General features: G+C 40.4%; 1 protein-coding gene, 1 long non-coding RNA gene and 1 pseudogene across 2 annotated transcripts; 2 read left to right on the top strand and 1 right to left on the bottom strand.

Annotated features, from left to right (window-relative positions):
• The first annotated feature begins 1194 nt into the window (after window positions 1–1194).
• On the top strand, window positions 1195–7716 carry LOC117557894 (annotated as a pseudogene).
• A 139-nt stretch (window positions 7717–7855) lies between these two features.
• On the top strand, window positions 7856–8604 carry LOC117557881. The gene is made up of 3 exons (XR_004570762.1): window positions 7856–7966; window positions 8158–8196; window positions 8375–8604. It is a non-coding gene; the product is annotated as an uncharacterized LOC117557881 (long non-coding RNA).
• A 2866-nt stretch (window positions 8605–11470) lies between these two features.
• On the bottom strand, window positions 11471–20601 carry tomm40 (translocase of outer mitochondrial membrane 40 homolog (yeast)). Its single transcript, XM_034234005.1, has 9 exons — window positions 20530–20601; window positions 19455–19684; window positions 18650–18810; window positions 13854–13955; window positions 13640–13745; window positions 13029–13151; window positions 12770–12846; window positions 12070–12172; window positions 11471–11965 (listed from the first exon to the last, which is right to left on the bottom strand). Exons 2-9 carry the CDS (start codon window positions 19663–19665, stop codon window positions 11826–11828), a joined length of 1023 nt encoding a protein of 340 aa, XP_034089896.1. The 5' UTR covers window positions 19666–19684; window positions 20530–20601; the 3' UTR covers window positions 11471–11825.
• Window positions 20602–20998: the final 397 nt, after the last annotated feature.

The raw sequence follows: 20998 nt of genomic DNA on the forward strand, positions 1-20998 counted from the left end.
CTACACTGTCTCAACTGAAAGAGGACCAGAAACACATTAAACATATAATAAAATGTGGAGAATTTGGGATATTTATCTCCCATTATTTTACTTTTAGGGCATTTTACAGACCAGACATGTCGTTGATGTCACTGTTTACCAAACTACCACTTTTTCTGAAAAATGCATAAAATTATGCAATATATGTTAAATACATGGTTTATACATGTAATTACTGGGGTTCCATTTCTTCTGATTACCTAATTTGGGCATTTTTGACCGCGCAAACCTGGAAAGGTTGGCATGTATGTTATTAGCATCTGGTTAGCTGGCTATGCTAACGAATATAAGAAGCTTTTTCTACAACCAGTGAGGCACAACTTTATATGATCATTATAGTTATAAAAAAATGTGAGAATAAAGTAAACAGGTATAACATACTATATGAGAGTAAAACAAAGTTGTTATTAATAAACAAGAATACAGTTTGAAAGGGGAGTGATTTGTAAAATATCCATAAAGAAAAAGAAAATCTGTTTACAGTTCTGTTTCATATGGGTGTTGAGAGATGTATCCATAGATCTCTTAATATTGCTATCAAAGTGCACCAGATTGATGCTTTTAACTTCAACATTTAAAAAAAAACGTTGAACCCCCCTAGAGGAGGTTAGGTCCCCCCCCCACCCCCCACACTTAAATCATGTCCACATGGATAGGAAACTAAATACATTTGCACACATCTTGTGTCCATATCTTTCTGTTTTGGTGGTCATGCCACAACCGTGCACGTGCATGCATTCGCGAGTCATGGCAAGATATCTGGATTAAGAGGTTGCTTTTTCTTTGCACAGCATGAAAGAAAGGCAAAATGAATGGGCTGTGAATTTTGTATTTTTAAGCTGAGTTCAATCATTTGTACGGCCCTCGGAGGATGTTGAAAAAATTAAAATGGCCCTTGAGAGGAAAAAGGTTCCCCACCCCTGATCTAAACATTACCATTGGTGAATGAGAGGATGCACAGCCAGCATGCCCAAAACTGGAAGCTTATTCATTTCCCCCTTTTAGAAGTGAAGATATAGTCATTTCTTCTGGGAATGTCATTTTCGAGCCTGAGACCTGAAAAACAGACATGGGGCTTAACAGGTTAAGGCAGTTTATACAAGTGAAACAGTAACATATAAATAAAAAAGGGAGTCATTCTGCAGACCCATTTAACATTTCTGTATGAAGTCACGTTTAGATGAAACCCTGTGTCTGTGTTTACAGCATTGTCTGAATAGTTTTAAAACCTGTTTTTCTTTCTTTTGTATAAAATATCAAGTTAATCTGTTACAGCCAAAGCATGTTCAGTTAGGGCTCAGACGATCAGGCTGGCAGAGGGTAAACGCAGATGACCACTTTCTGTCCTCTTTAAATACAAATTAATCAAACTTATCATTTATTTATTAATTAATTTAAAGAAAAAAAAGCAATTGTTTAAATTGGTTGAGCAATATATTTTCATTATAATATTTAAACAACATATATATATTGGGACATATTTTACGTTTATTCATATATCTCTGTGTATAGTTTAGGTTTATTCCAAGACAAAAGGATGAAAGGCTACATTTTCCTTGTTGTGACCGTGATATTTTTATTATCGTGCTCACGAAAAACGGTAAGAGTTACTTTATTGTTCTATTTTCTGTCACATCATGATGTATTTCATACTGCAGTGTTTCATTTCGTAAAGTTTATAGCAGGAATTAATTACGTATTGTTTTGACGAAAGTTTTAAGCGTACCTGTTTCCCAAAAAAACTATCATTAGATAGAATACAATAACGTTATTTGTGTTTCATGTTGTACATAACATATTATATTATTACATCTGTTAATATGATCAAATATCTTTGTTCACAGGTCGGAACATTGATAGTGGGTAAGTTGTATTGCACTACGGCAAATATGCTTTCACCAATGGCAACGGGTCAACAATTATAACCAAAGACCCAAAGTTCCAGGATGTGATTGGTCAAAGACTGGAAGTGAGTCCCAAAGACGTTCTGGAGCTGAACCTCCTCTACAAATGCAGTAAGTGTTTGAAAGTTGGTGGAGATATAATAATGCTATTTGCAGCCCAACAGGTTTTCAAGGGGCATTTTAATGAACTCAATAACTTTACCTGTGCTTTTACCTGAGTAAAATGATCATTGACTACAGCACAAGCTCGAACTAAAGCTATTCTTCATTCATTCTTATCAAAAGCCAGATAAGAGCTTACTCAATGATTCCTGTGAACCCGTATAAGGCCATTTGGTTGCAGTTTGTGTATCAAAACATGTATTTGAACAATGAACTTCAAACTTAAAGGTTTACTCAAAATTAAATGACTTCCCACAAAAACCTTTAACAAATCGGAATCAGTCTTATTTTGATTTGATACCCTACATTCAACCAACAGTCCGCAACCCAATGTTCTCTATCTTACTCTACAGAGTCAACCATTGCATTTCAGATGCAATGCAGCTTCCCCGATGAGACCATGTGTCAAATTACTAGCTGTTCACAGAGTGGGCTTGGCTGGGAAATGGTAACACATGTTACAGGGGGTCCTATGTCTGACCACACCAATCTACCCAGTGGCAGTGGTGAACAAGGTAAGATTTTTAAATCTAACATTGCATTTGTGTGTTTAAAAACTTTCCCTGACAATGAATTACAAATATGTACTATTCCTATCCAACTTTCTTATGCCACCCCCCCCCCCCCCCTGATGTCATGTTATCTTTGAACTGTTGAATATATTATCAAGTATCCCCACAGAAAATGATTAAAAACACAAATATATAACTCTTTATTTTTGGGACAATACACATTCTAGGTGAAGATGCGGGTTACTTCATGCATGTTAGCACGGCATCAGGTGAGGAGGGAGACTCGGCCTGGCTTGAGACCCACAGGATGAGTCTCAATAGGGAGCATCATGAACAGTGTCTCCAGTTCTACTATTTCCACAGTGGGAACATGTCAGACCACCTCAACATCTGGATCAGAGAGTTTCAGGATGAATTGGACCTCAAGGGAACCCTACGCCTCATGGGACAGATCACTGGTAATTAGGGGTGTAACAGTATCCGTATACGTACCGTACCGTCACGGTTCGGACGTCACGGTTCGGCACACGCAGTCACACGACGAATACGCCCTTTTTTTTACGAGTGGGGAAAAAAGTCTGTGATTCAGGGCAGTATTCACTAGTGATGTGTCGGTCGCGAACGAGCCGGCTCAAAGAGCCGGCTCTTTTAAGTGAACGACGGGAGCCGGCTCGCGCCCGCGAACGAGCCGGTTTTTAATTTTTTTTGCGGAGGGATCTTGATCGGCATGAAGGCACATTATGCAATGTGCACATTATCCCGCTTATTACATGGCCACATTCTCAACAAATTAACGACATGACTCCCAATATTAATTGAAATGCTTTTATGGATTTAGAAAATGATTTTATTGATTTAAAACATAGTTGTATGTATTTATTTAAATTGACATGCATCCGCTAAGAAAAATAGTCCGTTGTTACTGTTTGAACCATAGACTGTATATATAAAGGTTTGAACTAACGTAGCAACGGCAGGAACTGCTTCGATAGTGTTTTTGAGGAGCTTTTTGATTACAGATTTGAAAACATCGTTGCTTGCTTTAAAAGTAGCACAATTCATTATGTCAAACTTTGGAAAGTATCTAGATATCCCTGCCCTAATGCCAAAGTAACTGGCAACTGAATATGTGTCGCCTTTTGATGTCTATGTCTGGACCGCTGCGTAAAAAGGAGGGTTTCTACCCCATTACTTCTCTTCTTACTTCAATAAGAATAAAACACAGAGGAGGAAGATCTCTTTTTCTCCCCCTCTTCTGAGAGCCCAGCAGCTGATCTCAGAGCACGCTTCCCTCTCATGCAGGGGGGCGTGGTCAGCTGCAGCTCACAGAAACATATACTTTATATAGATATGGCCCTACAATATATTGTTCAAATATAGCATGATAGGTCCACTTTAAGTAATACAAGACAGAATGATGATGATGATCTCCGCGCTACAGCTGCTCCGTGCATGCATGCAGGTGACATGTAATATCCAAGGATTAGAGACGGTTGGATGCTGCTGTTTTGAGCATTGCAATATATTTATTTTCACTATGTTATTTATTTATGATTATCCTTAGGCTCAGCAAAGATTTTATGTCAGCTGTTGCTGTCTTTTTTTCTATAGCTAATAGTTACTGAAATAGAGCCTTGCTGTTTTGTCAGGGCCTTTTCTTTAAATATAATTTTAAAATGTCGATACAGTAGCCCCTTTTTTAAAATAGTTTTTATAGGTGTTGCTATCTGTTTTGTGTAGCGTGGTTCTACAAGCAAGTCAGTGCATTCATTGGGTGGTATCAGAGAGTTACACGGGTCTGTAAATGCAATGAAAAGATTTAGCCACAGCAAATCATTTATATTAAACATGTAATTTTTACTTTTGAATACTTCAGTACAAAGGATGCATTGAATAATTTAAGTGATATATGTGTACACATATACATCATTCATTAGTCAAAACAGGGCTACATTTGATTTCATTAAAAGGTATAATATGTGGTAAACTGAAGAGCCGTTTGGGAGCCGAAAGAGCCGGCTTTTCTTGGTGAGCCGAGCCAAATGATCCGGCTCACCAAGAAGAGCCGGAATTCCCATCACTAGTATTCACTACACTATATATAATCCAGGGGGCGGTATTGCGCCTAAAAGCTGTTTGTCAGCCGCCCTTAAACAATAAATGAAGAACAAGAAGAAACACAACAACAAAACGAACAAAATACAAGAAGAAGAAAAGTTAGTAGGGCGATTTCAGATAACACACAGGAGCTAGAACCCACCTGCTTCTTTTAAATTAGCTGTGTGGGAACATGTCGGGTTCCCTGTGGACTACAATAACGATTAAGTGTGCGAGTGGTGGATCGGACGAGTGGTGGATCGGACGAGGACGGTGTGTCGGCGTTGTTCGATAGCGGTGCGGTATGCTAATGGTAACACACAGGGGCGGCGCCAGGGGGGAGCTAGGGGGTGCTGAAGCACCCCCTAAGCACCCCCAAGAAATATGTGTTTTTTTTTGTTTGTTTTTTAAATATTATTATTATTTTTATTAAATTAGAAATATTATTGATTACATCAATGCATATGTGAAACACATTTTGACCAAAAACATAAAGCCAACACAGGTGATATGATTAGGCCAATGGCCAGCACCCATTCGATTTTTGACCTACTCATAGGCTAAATTACTTTGTGACACTTGAGTGACTTCCTGTTAGCTAGAGCGCCAAATGATTTGCTAACAGCAATGTGAAAGATGGATCGTTTTTTAGTCCTTAAACGTCCACGTGTGGACACTCAATCAAAACCAACTGAAAGCGAGAGGGATTCTGCACATAATAGGCCTCGTGAGTACAAGTAGCTTACCTCTGGGTCTCTGTGTTTCATTCAAGCCCGTGTGTGTGTGTGTGTGTGTGTGTGTGTGTGTGTGTGTGTGTGTGTGTGTGTGTGTGTGTGTGTGTGTGTGTGTGTGTGTGTGTGTGTGTGTGTGTGTGTGTGTGTGTGTGTGTGTGTGTGTGTGTGTGTGTGTGTGTGTGTGTGTGTGTGTGTGTGTGTGTGTGTGTGTGTGTGTGTGTGTGTGTGTGTGTGTGTGTGTGTGTGTGTGTGTGTGTGTGTGTGTGTGTGTGTGTGTGTGTGTGTGTGTGTGGCACGAGCCATTTTGTGTGCGTGCGTGCGCGAGCGAGAGAGCTCGCCTCGCGCACCAGTGGGTATCTACCGGAGATCGTTGTGGTTAGCATCTGGTGCTAGCTAGCCAAGCTAATGGATATAAGGAGCTTTTTCAACAACAAGGTGGAGGGAGAACTCTCTCCTGTCAGATTGAGAGTCTCAGATAACCTCAGCTCAGGTGAAGTAAAGGACTCTCAGTGTTTAGATAGTTAACTTTAGTCTAGTTATCTCAGTGGGTCTCAAACGGTTTGTTTTAAAAGGGGAGTGATTTGTAAAATATCTATAAAGAAATAGAAAATCTGTTGACAGTTATGTTTCGTATGGGTGTTGAGAGATGTATCCATAGATCTCTTAATGTTGCTCTCAAAGTGCACCAGATTGATGCTTTTAACTTCAATATTTAACAAAAATTCTTCGCCTATATGCCGTGAGCTGATTATCGAGCCTTCATTGTAACAGTCGCGGGTGCACTGTGTGTGCGTGGGGAGTGTTGCAGTAGAACATTCAACTGTAGCGCTGGTGCATTAATGGGAAACCCTAAATGTTTGAGCACCCTCTATGAAACGTCAAGCTACCCCACAGCACCCCCTAGAGAAAATCTCTGTCGCCGCCACTGGTAACACATGCCAAACATGCTAAATCATATCAGAAGGCATCACCCAGATTTGCCAATCACCGGAGCCCGGCAAAAGACAACAGCAGTTCAACAGCTTATCCCCGCTGTTTTTAAGAAGCCAATAGACATGAAAGCGGTGAGACCAAAATAAATAACGGAAGCTTTTGGCATATATTTTTCAACGACTTTGCGCTCTTGAAACACTTTCTTATTATTTATGTCATATTTTCAAGACATTCTTTTTAGTTTTACAGCTTGATGAAACATTATTGTTTGACATCAGCCATTATAGATAATATGGCCATCTGAGTGTACTGTATGGTTTGTTTTTAACTGTTGAATACAGTTAATTATTCAGAATGTCAGAGTTCTTTATTTTTAAACTGAAACTTGCACTACTGTTCAAACATAAATAACAACAAACCTGGAATTATGCATTTGGGACTTTTTTTTGCTTTTTCTTGTTGTACCGAACCGTGACCCCCAAACCGAGGTACGAACTGAACCGTGAATTCTGTGAACCGTTACACCCCTACTGGTAATGTACTATCTGGAATCATTCTCTATAAATAGCATTTAAGAATCTTGTGTTTGAAAGCTATGTCTCATGCGCCTTTTAATATTCAACAAATGTAATTCAGACATTACAAAATTCTTCCTCCAGGCGGGCCAACAACATACTGGAAGCTCCATCATGTTTCCCTGAATGCCACCAAGCACTTCCAGGTGGAGTTTGAGGTGCGTAAAGGAGCAGGAAGCTCTACAGGCGGCTTCTCAATTGATGACATCAATCTGTCAGAGATTGAATGTCCACATGTAACCATGCAGCTTGATGACTTTGAGCGCAATTGGAATGCCAGTGATTATGGAGCCTCTAAATACAGCACTCGGTATTACTCCAGCGGGGGCTATGCTTACGCGCTAGCGATTAAGCTGTATGATACACATTTCGGATTGTTTGTGCAACTCGTGTCTGGTGAAAATGATGACCGGCTGGAGTGGCCTTGCACAGAAAGGCAGGTGACCTTCAAAATGCTGGCCAGAACGCCAACATCCTGCTGCAGATGTCCAAGCAATTTAGTATCACCAGTAACCTAAGCACATCCTCTAATGGTAAGTCTAAAAGAACATCAAAGTGTTCAGTATTTATTTACATGAGAAGTTTCTGGTTTAGAACAGTCTCTCGTTATTTAACTGAAATGATCTATTGCTCTCTTTAAACAGGCAGTTATGTGTGGGACAATCCTCGTCTGGATGGATTGCCTTACGTAGATGACAATGGTGAAACCATCTTTGCCGGAACTATGAATGGCAGATCTACTTTTTCCGATAAAGATTAATTAAAAACCAGGGAGTTCCTCAAGGGGGGAAGTGTCATTTTCACCTTTAGCTTCCAAGGCAAGCTGATTATTTTTCTTTAAATGTTTAAATGTACGCTAAGTGTAAGTATGGCACATAATTACCCAAGTTTTTTTCTTTGCTAGATATCACTGCTCTCATCAATGGAAGTGCTCTGCCAATTCCTCAAGTTGGACAAGTGAATATTAAATATCCTCCTAAAGAGCTGAAAGAAGACTCTTGTTCATCACGGTAGGACATTGTGTTATCATTTTTCAACACTAAAACCACTTGTTATTGTCAAAACAGAACTTTGGAGTTTCTTTGGAAAAACATTGGAGTTTAATATGTCTTTCAAATGATGCCATATATATATTTATTTTTGTTAAATGAAGCAATTCGATTTATATACACCTTTTCTAATTATTATATGCATTTTACAGCTTCAAATCCCGTGAGCCTCCAAGAACCACCGATGACAGGTATTTATATTGACTCACACAGTATAGATGAAAACCTTGTAAGCCATAAAAACAGTCGACTTTGAAAGCTTAATTTTATGCTGTTGAGACTACTTCCACTTGTTACAAAATACGGTTGTGTATGTTTGTAAGTGTCTAAAATCTTCATATCTTAATTCATCCTTTCTTCCGGCTTCAGCATGTCTGGCTTCTCTCCTGGTTTGCTGTGTTCTCCTGTCCTCACCCTCGTGCTAGCGGCGATACTTTTGATACCTTGAAGCACATCTCGCCTGTGAGCCTGTGACTTAAGATTTTCATCATCATCATAACTACACTGTAGCTATGTACGTATGACTAATAAAAGCCTTGAACCTCAGCTCATGACGGACCCGTAATGCAAAGTTATTCAGCTGTTGTACGTTTACGTTTACGTTTCTTTTGTTGTTTTCTTTCTCTCGTTTTTTCTCTAGTTATATACACAGATCAAAAATGGGTAACTCAAAAGGGTAAAACAAATATTGGTTACAACTGTATCACATTGTACAACAGCTTATGTGAAAGTCAATGAAATGCCTGCACAGAGTTGATGATGTTGTGACAATATATTTGTTATTGTGATCATGTCTGTCCGGGTCAAACTGATGATTGGGAGTTGATTATTATACCCATGTTTTCTTTTCTAGGTCCTCATTCCTCATGCAAATGAACTCTTAAATTGACATTATTTGCACAAAAAATAATTATTTTGGCATTATTGATTGTTTTGAAATACAGTTAAAAATGATTTTCAAATGTATGTAATAATTGAATTACTGAGCTCTGCTGCTAGTTTTAGTGCTTCACTCATTTAACAGGCCTGAAAACAAACTGCAGGCTATCATTCCCTAATATCAAAATACAATTCAAATATATCCTTCTTTGTTCATGTGTTATAATGTTCGAAAGACCTAGGACATTAATTAAACAGAATTGTATGAGAATTATTGTGTTTCAAGCTTTCTGACCCATGAAGGCAGTTATTATCTTTTCTACTTTGAATTCTTATGGAAGTGTATTCAAATAAATTAGAAATATAAGATTCGCTGCTTTCATAACTGAGGAAAATTTAAGTGTGAGCCTTTATTTGCGAAGTGGTTGCTAGTTCACAACATTATCATTTCTGAGAATATATACAGTGGGGCAAAAAAGTATTTAGTCAGCCACCAATTGGGCAAGTTCTCCCACTTAAAAAGATGAGAGGCCTGTAATTTTCATCCTAGGTACACTTCAACTATGAGAGACAGAATGGGGGGAAAGAATCCAGGAAATCACATTGTAGGATTTTTAATGAATTAATTGGTCAATTCCTCGGTAAAATAAGTATTTGGTCACCTACAAACAAACAAGATTTCTGGCTCTCACAGACCTGTAACTTCTTCTTTAAGAGCCTCCTCTGTCCTCCACTTGTTAACTGTATGAATGGCACCTGTTTGAACTCGTTATCAGTATAAAAGACACCTGTCCACAACCTCAAACAGTCACACTCCAAACTCCACTATGGCCAAGACCAAAGAGCTGTCAAAGGACACCAGAAACAAAATTGTAGACCTGCACCAGGCTGGGAAGACTGAATCTGCAATAGGTAAGCAGCTTGGTGTGAAGAAATCAACTGTGGGAGCAATTATTAGAAAATGGAAGACATACAAGACCACTGATAATCTCCCTCGATCTGGGGCTCCACGCAAGATCTCACCCCGTGGGGTCAAAATGATCACAAATCCCAGAACCACAGGGGGACCTAGTCAGGGGCGGACTGGCCATTGGGAATACCCGGAGTTTCTCCGGTGGGCCAATGCTGTGTGTGGGCCGGAGGGCCAAAAAAAAAGAAAAATTCTTTTTTTTTGAAAAAATCCTACCGGTCCACATTTGTAAGTGTTCCGGCCACTCCCTTTTTTTCTTTTGCTTACCTAAATCCTACCGGCCCACATTTGTAAGTGTTCCGGCCCAGCCCAGCCCAGTGGGGTGTGGCCAGGGTTGGGTTGTAACCATAGGTTGTAACGGAATACATGTAACGGTGTTACGTAATCAGAATACAAAAATCAAGTAACTGTATTCAGCTCGCGTTACATTTGAAAAACGAGTAATCTGATTACAGTTACTTTCGTAAACCATGAAGTGAATACATGTTGGATTACTTATTGGAATTATTGGTGGAAAGATTTCCTCACAACATTTAATATGCATTACTAAAGGTACAGCCGAATCATCACAGCGCACACAACCGCGCAGATGGACCAAAAAGGGGAGCGTTTGACAAAAATGTGCGGGTCCGCTCAGTGAAACAATAACAACGTAACATGGAGGAACAAAAGTCTGCGTTTAAATCTCGTGTGTGTGTGTGTGTGTGTGTGTGTGTGTGTGTGTGTGTGTGTGTGTGTGTGTGTGTGTGTGTGTGTGTGTGTGTGTGTGTGTGTGTGTGTGTGTGTGTGTGTGTGTGTGTGTGTGTGTGTGTGTGTGTGTGTGTGTGTGTGTGTGTGTGTGTGTGGTTAAAACACATCAGCCACACCGCTCTTTAGCCTTTCTAATGATTCTGAAGGTAAACACAGTGAAGGCACTGCGCGCTCCTCTTCTCACTTGGCTTACTATACATTCAAGTATCTTTATGATCTGTTTTCCTGAGATAATTCAATAACATAATAATAATATCAGTAGTATTATACCATTGTGAAGTGAAGACCTTTTTTTTTTAATGGAATACGGGATTTATGGCATGACATATTGAGACTTTTATGGCAAACAATTAACTTTTAACAACATACTTGACCTTTCATGTAAACATGAAACTAAGCTATAAAATACATTTTAATGACCATGACTGTGAATAAAACCTTTCATGGCACACATTCTATCACGTTTTTCAATACTATATTCGATAATACTATACATTTTATTTGGTATTTTACCAAATGCTGTGTTTATATACTTTGTTGTACTATACCCTGACCTTTTTGATACATTTTGGACATTGTAGGAGTTTTGTCATGATAATTTAGACATACTATACTATGATTTCCCCCATTTATTGTATGATTTTCCATGGTAATTTCAACATATTTCTCTGATGATGCTTACGTTTGATGGTGTTTTTATCCCATACTCCCCACAGTAAGAGAAACCATTTGAGAAAGTTTGTGCTGACAGTAAAGCCTGTAAAACATTTTATAAGTGAGCCCCAAGTAGAATATGAATAAGAAAATTAGCCTCATGTCACCTTTCTTCTACAGCCAGTTCTTCTACAAGCAAACGCAACATCCACTTTTACAAAAAGTAATCACATTTATTTGAATCATCTTACATGATCACCATATATTATGTCTAACCACTTTGATTTTCACATCACATGTTCTCATGCATCACTGATGCCCTCTGTTATACATCGCTCTAGCCTCTGGGTATATGGAATACACCATAAAAGGAAAGACATTTGTGCTACACAATGTAGGCATGGCTTGGCCAGTTCTGGCTCCTTGGTAGTTATCTTTGTCTCTCTGTCTGCCCCGGGAAATCACAGTTGTGTAAGAGAGTCTCTGAATCCAATTTCTAAAACTTAGTCCAGGTTCCGGTGTGTCTCCGTGCCGCTCCAAGCTGTGGCTCCAGGCGCCACCACACCGCTAGCCGATGGTGACACCGAAGCCACACTGGAACTTGTTCTTGCGGTGGTTGAGGAAAGCACCGAGAGCCAGAGTGAGGGGCAGCGGCAGCAGTTTCTTTTCCAGGGTAGCCCCAACCATCCAGTTACTATCAACCGTGCCTGAGGAGAGGAAGAGCACATTTTTTAAAAGAGAAAATCTATATTTATTTATCTAGTCATTTAATTTGTGTGGCTATGGGTGTATTAATACTGGATTTATTTACCTTTAAAGAGCAAGTTAGCTTTGGGAACGTCCAACTGGTAACCAAAGGACGCCGTAGTTTCTTGCATCCTTGTGTTGGCTTCAAATTCAACTCCTATCTGCAACTGTATTAGAAGATAGAAGTTAGAGAATAGATTTAAATGTTTTCATGTTTGTCGTAAAACAATACACACATGCCTATTCAAATTATGTTTCTACCATCAGTGCAAGAGAAGACGAGGATAAAATCCAAAGGCCTCATTTAATGCATAACATGTATTCTCAAGTTTAAACTATAATGAGGCTTCAGCTTCCCCCATCACTGATTCTTTGGACATGCAGTTGGGGAAAAAAACAAAATAGGGAAATATTACACTGCAAAACAATTCCCTTTGGAAGAGACTCACTAGTTCATACTGCTTAAGCTTAAAATCAGACTGAGGATTTCCCCCCCTTTCCTTATATTGAAATCTCTTTAGGAAAGGACCCATTTGATGGCCAGTATCAGGAGAAACCATTACAGTGGGCAAATAATGATTGATTAAAGAAGACCGTACATTTCCCCACTGTGGGGCGACTAAAGGCCTTTCTGAAAAACGTATGCTTTAAGTGAAAAATCTGAAACAAAATGCTGCATTTGAGAAGTTTTGGGAGATGAACGATGATGATTGATACACAGAAACTCAGAATTATAAACACACACTATTACTAATTTCAGGTACCTGATCATTGGCTTTGTGATAGTATGTAGCATGCGCTCCTGCTCCTCCCAAAGTCAATGTAGCTATGAAGTTGTCCCCTGGGGAGAAATAAATGATTTGAGAATCTATCACAGAGGTAACATAAGAATGAAATTAAATTTGGCTCCACGTCCATATCACACTACAGAAGAGTGATTAAATGAACTAACCATAATGAAGGACAATGTGCTAAATGAACAGGTAAATATAAGATTGAGAGAGTGACAGAGCAGGGATTCACCTGTGTACCTGCCCAACAGGGAGGTGACGGCCCCTTCCTCCCCCGGTCTCCTGTGGTACACCAGTTCTCCACCCATAGCCAGAGCTGGTGTGATGGACTGCAGATAGTGGCTCACCAAAATGCCTGAGGGAAAACAGGAAAAAAGCTTCAAATGATGTACACGGTATGGTCTCTTATCATCTGTATTTGTAGTATAGACATCCTGAATTAAACTGTGTGGAGTTGCTGGCAGGTTATATCAGATTTCAATAATCAATGGGAGAAACTTGACAACCTGCCAAAATGAAACTTAGCTGTTATCTGGTTAGTGCTCTCTGTAGCTAGTGTCTGTAATCTGCCAAAGGTTGTTTTTGAGGGGAGAAGCTCATAACACTGCAAGTTATTCTGTAGTCACAACAACTCCAACAAAGTTTGACTTCATTCCTATAACAGATCCTGTCATGCAAAATACAGGAGAGACATCAACTTTTCCTATCATGACTTAAAAGTGAATATTCTTGAACCAGGACCTGCAGCACTTTGATCAAGTAGTTTGTAAAAAGATTAGTATGGGCTACAACAAACCCCTCTGTGGACTTTGTTATGAGGAATTAGAAAAAACGAAACCATACCAGATCCAACAAGTACATCTGGATTTCCGAGCGTCACGGCAGAGGTGAAGTTTTCCCCGCGCCACTCCATGTCACACTGCCAGTTCACAAACTTATGCTGTTGGGTCTAAAACACACAAAAAGGGGGAAAGACTGAAATGACAAAGTAAGTCACACTGAAAGCTGAAAAAAGACAAAACATAAGAGAGGCGGTTTCCTCGACAAGTCTACATACCTGGATGGCTATTTTGGAGCGGACTGCAGACGTAAGCTGGTGGATGATTTGAGCATTCAGACTACCAGTGTTGTCCATATCTCCAACCATAACTGGGAATGACTGAGGGGAGTAAATACATGTATTAGTTTTAAATTCATGTGAATAACATGTGAAAGCCCTTAATGGGCAGGCGCCATCTTACCTTAAAGAACTCATTATACCCTACTGTCCTACTAGGGCATTGCGTTCCAAGAATGCAGGGTTGTTGTGTTCGGGCGGCAGACACCCTATCCGTTTTTAAGAGTGCGCTTAAGACCTTCCTTTTTGATAAAGCTTATAGTTAGGGCTGATTAGATTCAGCCCCTAGTTTTGCTGATATAGGCTTAGTTTGTCGGGGGACATCTTACTTCTCTCTGTCTATACCTGTATGCTCTCATGTTCCGATTAACCCAGCTTCCCCAAATTTCTTTCTTTTTGGTGTCTATATACGCCGGGATCCGGAGTCATGGATGATCCTGCGGTCCTGTGTCCTGGATCGCGAGCCCTGGATCTTGAGTCGTGGCTGTGGTCCAGGATCATAAGTCCTGGATAGAAATCCTCATGGATTCATCTTCCTATTATACACACATGCATTTCCAAAGATTTGGACTACCTATGTTGCAAATGTATTATCTTTTCAATTTACACACGGCATCTATTGCACGTCTGTCCGTCCTAGGAGAGGGATCCCTCCTCTGTTGCTCTCCCTGAGGTTTCTCCCATGTTTCCCTTTAAACTGTGGGTTTTCTCCGGAAGTTTTTCCTTGTACGATGTGAGGGTCTAAGGACAGAGGGTGCCGTATTGTCATACTGATATTCTGTACAAACTGTGAAGTCCACTGAGACAAATGTAACATTTGTGATATTGGGCTATATAAATAAACATTGATTGATTGAAACCTTGTAGCCAACCTAGGGGCTGAATATCTTCCTGACTAGAGCTGCAAGACTTTGGAAAAAAATGACAATGCTAAAAAAAATGTCAGAGATATGTTGTGATAAAAAATAAAAATACTGGAAATGTTGTCTAAATAGCAACAAAATACCAGTTTTTGGTCAATATCATCCCATCTGTAGCTGAAATATTGCCATAACCCTGATATTACATGTTATTTTTGCAACCATATCTTCCGTTTTTTTTATAAATTGATTAAAAATGATTGTGATTGGTGGGTCCCTGTGTGTGCAGAATCCTTCTGTTACTCACAAGTTACAAAATCAGAGTATCCCAGAACTTAAATCGCAGTAAATGTGTTATGACACAGACCAAATAGCATCACATGTTTAAATAACTTTGTTTTACTTGACATTACAAGTCCTGTGATGTGACTATTGCACATGCACATATTGCAATGTTGATGATTAAACACCGTTTTATGCTGCCTTTACCTAAAGCATTGTAAATGTTGTTGAGCAAATACAAATTACTTGTGTGATCCTTGTAGGCAAAGCACTAAAACGGATGTAAAGTTGTTATCGAAACCTGTTATTCAGTGTTGAATACAAAGTAGGTCATTAAAAGAGATCAAGCTTAACCTGTAACCAACAAAAGGCTTTCTAAGCCCAAGTCCTAAATGTCAACAACACTTTAAAAAAGGTCCTTACACACCAAACTGACACCAAAGAACACGTCCCGACGAAACATCGCCTCACGTCTCCTGCGTCTTGGCCATGTTTCGCACTGGAACACACCGCAAAGACTTCAGCCTACGGCCAAGTTACACGTACGAACTGCGCATGCGTGAGTGGCAATAACTCTCCTTACCAGCAGGCGGCGGTAGTGTGTATTCGTCATTCAAAAGAGGCAACAACCGGAAGACAGACTGTAGAGGCTTCTCAATTCTTAAATGTCCCCTCCTCGGTCCTCCGGTAGTGACCCGGAAATGAATTTCAGTGCACCATGTTGAAGGACATCTCATTTCTCTAAATGCACTTTGAGGACCGAGCATCGAGGAGGCTCTCTGGAGGAGCTATTACCGAGGGTCCTTCTCAGGTCGATTAAATGAAATCCTTGCTTCCCTCACTTGCGTCGTTTCCCTGCGTTTAGTCCCTCCCACCAGGGAAGCATGTTGAGACGCAAGGAAACCATGAGAAGCAGAGAAATGAGTTTTAAGAGCAATGGGACGTCCTTTCTTCCGGAGCGTCACGTGAAGCGACGTCAATTTGTGATGACGCCGCACAGCTGTTCGTCTAACAGCAGCTCTGTCCCTCTTATTTCCACACACACCCCCACCTCTGTTAGTACGCATTTACTGACACAAACATTTTTATCATCTGTTGTAGACCCAAATACATTAAATAAAATAAGAACTCATTCTCAAAAAAGATAAACGCCATTCTTAAAATGTATAAACGAAAAAAGCGATCATAAAAATGTTTCCAAAAAATGAATAAAATGATTTTTGACCACTTTGTTGTTCAGATATATCACATATTTGTAACTAAATGATACATGAATTGAAACAAAACACGGTATAAACTGAGGAGTGACTCTCGTGAGGTTCATGTATTTTCTTCACTCCGCTGGGAAACTGCTCTCATGTCAAGAAGCATCAGATCAGTGCATGCACTGCATCGTCCAATCAGTGAGCGATACACAGTAAGGGGGCGGGGCGAGTATCTGTGGATTTCATCGGAGGATGGTCTGGTGATTCCTCCATTATCGCTCCTCGCTCCTCGATCCTCCGGCAGAAATAAGCGCCATGGGACGGTACTCAAGATGGCGCAGACAAATCAACTTCCGGTGGGACCGAGACGCGAGGAAATTAAAATAATCGACCTGAGAAGGACCCCGAGGATACACTGAGGCCATTTCTCAATCTCGAGGATACTGGCTTCCAAGCCAATATTTCAAGGATGCTACGTCATCGAGTGCCGCCGAAGGACTGTTCCAATCTCCAGCATACTTGAAATTCCACCGAGGCCGCGTCCTTGGTTTGGGGGAAATTTCGAGGCTGCACATGGGTAGACTTTGCGTCCTTAAAATCCCCACAATGCTTTGCGCACGGACCAATTTCAAAAACCCTTGCGGAGAACGGCTGAACCGACGCAGCACACATTTAAATGTAAGTATGTAGTGGCGTAGAACATGTGTTGGTAAATATGTTACTTTGTTACATTTGTTTGTTATCACCAAAAATGTGTTCCGTGAAAGTAAAGCAAGTTCATAATTAGGTATTTATTTTCGGTAGAGTTTATGTTGAAACCGTTAGAGAGAGTAGCACACTTGTTAGCCTGTTCCATTCTTCTTTATTTTCCGAAGCCGTGGCTTGGAAGTAGACTTGCTTCGTTTCTGAAGGAAGTGACTTGGAAGTACGCGACTACCAAGCCAGCATCCTCGAGATTGAGAAACGGCCTGATCCATCCTCCACGGCTCCTCCGCGGATGCATTTCCGGGAACGGTGGAGGCTTGACGCACGGCCGGACTTATCTCAGCCAATGACAGCTCTGCATGCATCCCCTGGATATTATTTTAGAAACTGCTTTCATCGCAACGCGATGTTTACAGTTGTGAGGTCCGTGCAGAAAGCAGAGCAGTGTGTAAAATATATATCACTCAGTATAACTGGCCTACATTACTCTCTGTATTTGTATGCTGTAGTTTAGTAGATATCTACAAACAAACAGTCGATATTTTTCTAAGACCATTTAGTGCTTCACATAATAAAATACACAACGGCTGTAGCCTGATTATGCTTTGGGAGCTGTAGGTGTGTGTGGTACAGTGTGTAGGTGCGTGTTGTACAGTGCGTAGGTGTGTGTACACGTGGTACAGTGTGTAGGTGTGTGTGTTGTTCAGTGCATACGGCGGACTGATGGGTCTCAGTTGGTTTGGTGTCCTATGCTTACTTGTAATACTTGTAAATACAACTGTTGGCCCGTAATTTAAATTCCCCATTTCAGCGACCAGAGAGAGGGGGGGGGATATATCCAGTCTCTGATTGTGTTACGTTATTATGAGAGTGCCCTCATACTTGTTTGATTCTGAAATTGTATATTTATTTATTTATATAAATATATGTGTGTGTCTGCATCTGTAACCTGTTATGGTCTCATTATACCGCACTGTCAATTAATTAAAAGTAAATATATAAGTCGTCATGAACACATCTGTCCATCAGACAGAGTGCTGCTGTGCCTCCTGTCATCATTAATAATAATATTAATAATAATAATAATACATTACATTTATAAAGCGCTTTTCCTGGTACTCAAAGCGCTAACAAGCAAGTAAAACAAAATAACAACAAAAGTAGAAAGTGCTAAGCTAGGAGGAATAAGGGCAAGGGGTTAGTTGATTAGGAGTTGAAGGCAAGAGTGAAAAGGTGAGTTTTGAGGGATTGTTTGAATGATGTGAGTGTTGACGGATCTGACGTGGCTGGGGAGGGAGTTCCAGAGTGAGGGGGAGGCTGCTGCGAAGGCCCTGTCACCCCAGGTCCGGAGCTTTGTCCTGATGGAATGCAGTAGGTTAGCGTCAGCAGACCTGAGGCGACGGGTGGGGTTGTGTTGTTGGATGAGGTCACAGAGGTAGTGGGGGGCAAGGTTGTTGTGGGCTTTGAAAGTGAAAAGTAATATTTTAAAGTCAATGCGGTGTTTGATGGTGAGCCAGTGGAGGTCATGGAGGATAGGGGTGATGTGGTCGGAGCGTCGGGTGGACGTGAGCAAGCGGGCAGCTGAGTTTTGGACATATTGAAGTTTTTTTAGTGTGAATGCAGGTGATCGAAATCGGCTTGGTGTCTAAGGGACTTAACAGTTTATTAAAGAGATGATCATTACCTCTGCTGGTCCAGTCTGTTTACTGCCTACGTAGGTGGATCCAAATCGATAACCAGAATCACCAAGAGTACTGAGGGTAACCGTATGGCAGACCTGGAAGTGGTTACTCAGACCCTTGTTGACCACTAACCGCACCCCATCCATCTGCAGAGGGTACACCTCTGAAACAAAGATAGGGCAGAAGAAGATTACAGACCATACCTATATCTAAATAAGGGATCTTATTAAATACCATGAGTAATACTTTAAAGGTCACCTATTGTGCAAAATCCACTTTTTCATGTCTCTTCTACATCAACATGTGTCCCCTTTGTGTAAAGAAATTCTTAAAGTTTCAGGAAGAAAGACCCGCTCACTTTTTGTCCTGATCCATTTCTATAAAAACCTGTCTGAAAATGAGCAGATCAGATTTTGGCCACTTTATGATGTCATAACGATTTATTTGGCTTGTGTAACTATTAGCCAATCACCCCCCACCTTATCACCTGAATCTCCTCCTAGAGCACCATTGTGTTCTTTTTAAACAAATATCTCTCAGAGGGGCGTGGGGAGCGGCTCCTTATTTTCATCTAAAGTAAAAGACAGAGAATCAGCACTTTTGAAACAGGGCTGAAATAGAGGGGATTATGGGTAATGCTGCAATGATCCGTTTGGTATTTTGAGCCAAACACTTCAGAGACATGTTTGTATATATCTGAGACCTATAACATATTGATGAAAAAGAGTATAATAAGATACCTAAAGTGGAACAAATGTTGAAAAAAGAATGTCATTACTGGGTGATCACAAAAAAATGTTTTCTTACCTTTACATTTGCGGTGGCACTCCTCATATGTGCCAGGATTTGGGAGAGGGGAGTCTGCATCTGCTGTCTGCTGGTCAGACGTAGCAGGGACGGAAGACACAGAGGGCATGGTGAACCCTGGAGGGACGGACCCCAGCCCCGAGACCCCTGGACTACCTCCAGCTGCAGCTGGGGCAGGACTGGGGGAGGCTGCAGCCAACACACTGCCCATACTCTGAGACTGTGACAGACTGGGAGAGAGATAATACAGAATCAGAATAACTGTATTCGTCCTACAGAGGGGAAATGTACATTACAGCAAATAAAGAGCCAAAGATAGCTTAATATAGATTAACAAGCATGCATCATAATTGTAAGGCAACAGGCAGAAAGGTTAAATATCTAGGAGTAAAGACAGAATTAATCCCTAACAATAATATTAAAGATAAAAGTAGAAATTACACAATTACAGTAAATACAGTAGAATTCTATAATTAATTATATTAATGTCATTAAATATAACACAGCTCCAGGTTACTTCGTTAAATAATGAGTCACATTTGCAGTATTAGATTGCAAGGATTAAACAAGATGCAAGTGTTCTGTTATGCAAACAATAAACCTATACCACAATCACCCCCACAGTACTTCCAATGCAGTTAGCTCCACAATAGTTAGCTCACTTGCAAGCTCCAGTGATCTGTCAAGAGTCCTCCTGACAGTAAGTAACGTAGGGTTGGTTTGTTGTAGCTAAGGCCCAGCGTTGTCAAACTCTCAATATATAAAATACAACTTTAAAATGTTACAATACAACTGCAAGAAATATCGAACAGGAGCGTGTTGTTTGCTACAGAGGACACCTTTGGAGATAAGCCGGTAAAACTATCCGCTTGTAGCATTTAACCTGTGAGCTTCATGCAGGCTAGCAGGGTTGGTTGGTTGGTTAGCTAGCTGGCTAGGTAGCCATGTGGATTCGAGCACGAGATCTTTAAGTCTTCACAAGGAAAATATGGTAATAAGGAGTAAGATATGTGGCGTGTTTACACTCAAATTAACCCCTCATAAAAGTACTAATTCCATTTTAAGGTTTACTCACGCTGAAGGTTTGGGTCCAGGGGTAGGTTCAACACCGGTAAAGTTCACCACAATGTCCGTGACCGTGGTTGACAAGGCCCCGCCTATTTCGCGTAACTCACCCACCGATTGGTAATGTACATCCTACTTCAACCCTGATTGGCTGACAACAAAACTGGGACAGCCCCCTCCGGATGACGGTGTTCATTCGTTTAACATTTATTTAATTCTATCTCCGACTGAATGACATTCCAAGGGTACAACTATGTTCATCATTCAATTTACAATGATATACTTTAGTTTTCAACTAAAATTGAATAAGATGAGGGGTTACCAGAGGTGGACTGAACTGACCAATTGTATAAAGCATCAAATGCAATATTACCGTGTGCGCAATGAAGAAGTGCAATATCGGTGGTTCTGTATCCTTGATCAATAACTTCTACTTGGGTGAAAAACCTTAAGACACACATTTTAGATTTCACACTAGT

This window comes from Gymnodraco acuticeps, unplaced genomic scaffold (assembly GCF_902827175.1).
Source record: "Gymnodraco acuticeps unplaced genomic scaffold, fGymAcu1.1, whole genome shotgun sequence".
Lineage (NCBI taxonomy): Eukaryota > Metazoa > Chordata > Actinopteri > Perciformes > Bathydraconidae > Gymnodraco > Gymnodraco acuticeps.